Source organism: Arachis ipaensis, chromosome B08 (genome assembly GCF_000816755.2).
Source record: "Arachis ipaensis cultivar K30076 chromosome B08, Araip1.1, whole genome shotgun sequence".
Taxonomy (NCBI): domain Eukaryota; kingdom Viridiplantae; phylum Streptophyta; class Magnoliopsida; order Fabales; family Fabaceae; genus Arachis; species Arachis ipaensis.
Window position 1 is genome coordinate 17035565 of NC_029792.2, and position 3482 is coordinate 17039046.

Sequence of the window (3482 nt, forward strand, 5' to 3'; positions counted from 1 at the left end):
AATATTGACTTGAGCAATGCTTCTTCATTAATTTTCCCTTTCCAAAGTCTTTGATATTTTGGAAAATTTGCATGTGTAAATATATTCAACCTAACTAATGATAACATGTGGAAAAAAAAGAAAAATACAACATTAATCCGTGAACAACTAAACTGCAAACATATCAAATATGCATTCCTTTGTCGCAGGGAACATTTCTTGCAATAATTCTTGTTTGAATGGATTGGTCATACAACAGAGCTCTAATTCAGATACAGTATTCAAAAGTGCCTCTACCCATTAAAAGTTAAAAAGGAAAAAATCATATGATTACAGTTTTATGTCATTGCACAAACCTCTTTTCAGAACACTCAAAAAAACGACCATTTAATTTTAACACTAAAATGAGAGTTAAGATACAGCTAAAACAGAACATTGACAAAGTAAAAAGGGTATAAAGTACATAAACATTACCACATTGTGTCATGAAAGTTGAGATACTACACAAAATTTGGGGTGCATATTATATGCAACCAAGGTTTATAAATTCTAACTATTATAACAAGAGAAAGAAAGAGCTATATATAATTGTTATCGAGGTTCCACCTCAGTAATGCTTATTTCATTTTGACAAGAGGAAGAACTTTTGCCATCAGAATTTCCACCAATGATGAAAGTAGGAAACTTTGGTTGAGGCAAATCGATTTCACTTCCTAACATCAGAACCACAGATGACATCTCCGGCCTATCTTGCGGATGCTGCTGCGCGCATAGCAGGCAAATGTGGATGCAGCGCTGCGCTTCCGACGAATTCCATGACTCCTTAAGGCATTCATCAACTAGTTCTAAGGACCTTCCTTGCTTCCATAGATCCCATGCCTAGTACACAAATTCATCATGTTAGAATTCTTGAAATGTAGCATACTAAACTAGTTTCATCATATATGTACTTACATGTCCATATAGATTGACATTGTCACTTGAAAAATATATCCCTCTATTTTTTCTCCCTGTGATTATCTCCAGCAACAAAATTCCGAAACTGAACACATCAGATTTTACCGAGAAGTGTCCACTAATAGCATATTCTGGTGCCATATATCCACTGTAAGTTAACAAAACAAACATTAGATCGATCATTACCAAGGTTTTTTATTTAGCTTTTGACTAAAAGTGAGAATAAAAAGAGAACAATTCTTACAAAGTTCCTACTATTTTCTTTGTATTTCCTTTGCTTTGATCTCCTCCAAAACATCGAGCCAAACCAAAGTCAGAGATCTTTGGATCCATCTTATTGTCCAATAAAATGTTACTTGCTTTGAGATCTCTATGTATAATCCTCAACCTAGAATCCTCGTGAAGATAAAGTAGGCCTCTAGAAATCCCACAAATGATGTTGAAACGCTTAGGCCAATCCAATAATTTTCTCCGTGTTTGATCTGTGACCACAATACAATGATATTTTGGTCACATAGTAAAGCATTGGCATAAAGGGATAGCAACTATGTCAATCAGATAGTTTACATTTACAGGGTAGCTTAATGGATCCTGACCAAAAATAAAGCCGTCTAAGCTTTTATTAGGCATGTACTCATATATCAGCAGTTTCTCTTCATCTTGGATGCAACATCCGAGAAGCCTTACAAGATTTCGGTGTTGAAGTTTGGCTATGAGTAGTACTTCATTCTTGAATTCATTTATCCCCTGTCCAGAACTACTTGAAAGCTTCTTTACCGCGATTTCACGACCATCATCTAATGTCCCCTGAATAACAATTGCTCAGAGAAAGTAAAATTTCTTAAGTTTGCAGAAGTTACTTGTTCTGAAATTAATAAAGTGTCATGTTGGAAATTCACCTTGTACACAGGTCCAAAACCACCTTCCCCTAACTTGTTTCCGATTGCAAAATTACCAGTAGCCTCAACTATTCTTGATAGGTCAAGAAATGGAAGCTCTATATCTCCTTCTTCATATTCATTGATTTGATCAACAATCTCACTAGCTCTCAATCTCATATCTGCTTATAAGTTATAACATGATTTATTATTTAGAGAAAAGGAAATTATGAGAAACAACAACTGAAAGAGGGTAAATTATTAAGTAAAATAAACATTACCATTTAACAGTATCATCACATAAGAGAGAATTAATGTATTTTAACATTTAAACAATTTACCTTCTAACTTCTTTCTTCTTTTTCTGAATATGTAACAACAGGCCAATATCATTATCATTCCAGAAATTGTAGCAACTATGCTTCCTACTATTATTCCAACTATCTTCTTGTGATTTTCCCCTCCAGATTCTGATATCCACAATTCACCATTTAAAATAAATATGAAACTATCATTACAAAAAGAAATAATAAACAAGACAGTGACAATTATGATTTTTAACAAATGTGGACAATAATTAATCAATGGTTAAAAGAGGTTAATACATACTGTGTTCCTCTGAAGCTGACATTCGGATATAAAGAGCTTGACCACCTTCCTTAACCAACCTAACATCAAACAAATCACCACTCCACAATTTGCATGCACTCCCAGTTACAGAATAAGCCATGCAAGAACAATTACTCTTGCAGCTTCCCTTGCAACCTTCCGCTCCCAATCTTTGGTTCAACAAAGAGTAGCCGCCACTTGGTTCCTTGAACACAGAATAAGTAACAAACACGTCAGTGCTACAATTCAAGGCCTTGTTTCTAACACAGCCCTGTGTATAATCCATTGAACTGTAACCACTCGGTGACTTAGGTGTGAAACCATCCAAACAGAAACATGCTGGTGATTGATTAATGTCACAGTTCCCATTTGGTCCACAAACTGAAGGGTAGTCACAGTAGGTATCGTTTCTTTGTGTCCCAGAAGAAGGGTAGTTTTGGTTCTGTTGTTGTGATGTTGTGAAGGGTAAGAGAAGAAGATGAAGAGTGAGGAGAAGCAGGTTCATTATTCTTCCACTCAATGGTGGCTAGTTTTTTTGGAACATTGAAAGTGGGACTGCGTTTTATTCAAAAGGTTGTTGAGTACTTGAGTATGGTTGACAATGATTGATACCGTAGTTGACTAGCATTGTTGCTAGTCTTTCTGATATTAAAGAAAACAGTTTACTTTTATTTTTCAAAAAGTATCTATTATTTAATAAGGGTGAAAACTCAGTTACAGTCGTCGACTTCATGTGAAGTTGATAGTTGAGAGTCATTAGATGAAAATTTAGTCAAATCAGTTAAATCATTTAACCACTCTCAGTAATCAACTTCACGTGAAACCGACTGCATCTGAGTTTCCACCTTTAATAAATTAATTTAATTGTTTTTTCGTCATACTTTTGAATTAGGTGTATTGCCAGTGATAGAGTTATATTTCTTCATGGTAAAATTGTAAGATTTGGTAAACGTATGTTAAAGTGGTATTTATGATAACGTAATACTATGCTCGACACACATTTTTATATTTATTGTCATACTTCATCATGAAGTATATTTTCTGACTACTATTTTCAAG

The 3482-nt window shown here is 34.5% G+C and overlaps 1 protein-coding gene across 1 annotated transcript; it reads right to left on the minus strand.

Moving 5' to 3' along the window:
- Positions 415 to 2991, minus strand: LOC107612490 (G-type lectin S-receptor-like serine/threonine-protein kinase SD1-1). The gene is made up of 7 exons (XM_016314183.2): positions 2424 to 2991; positions 2156 to 2284; positions 1836 to 1996; positions 1533 to 1743; positions 1181 to 1418; positions 934 to 1084; positions 415 to 858 (listed from the first exon to the last, which is right to left on the minus strand). The coding sequence occupies exons 1-7, from the start codon at positions 2926 to 2928 to the stop codon at positions 571 to 573; spliced, it is 1683 nt and encodes a 560-aa protein (XP_016169669.1). The 5' UTR covers positions 2929 to 2991; the 3' UTR covers positions 415 to 570.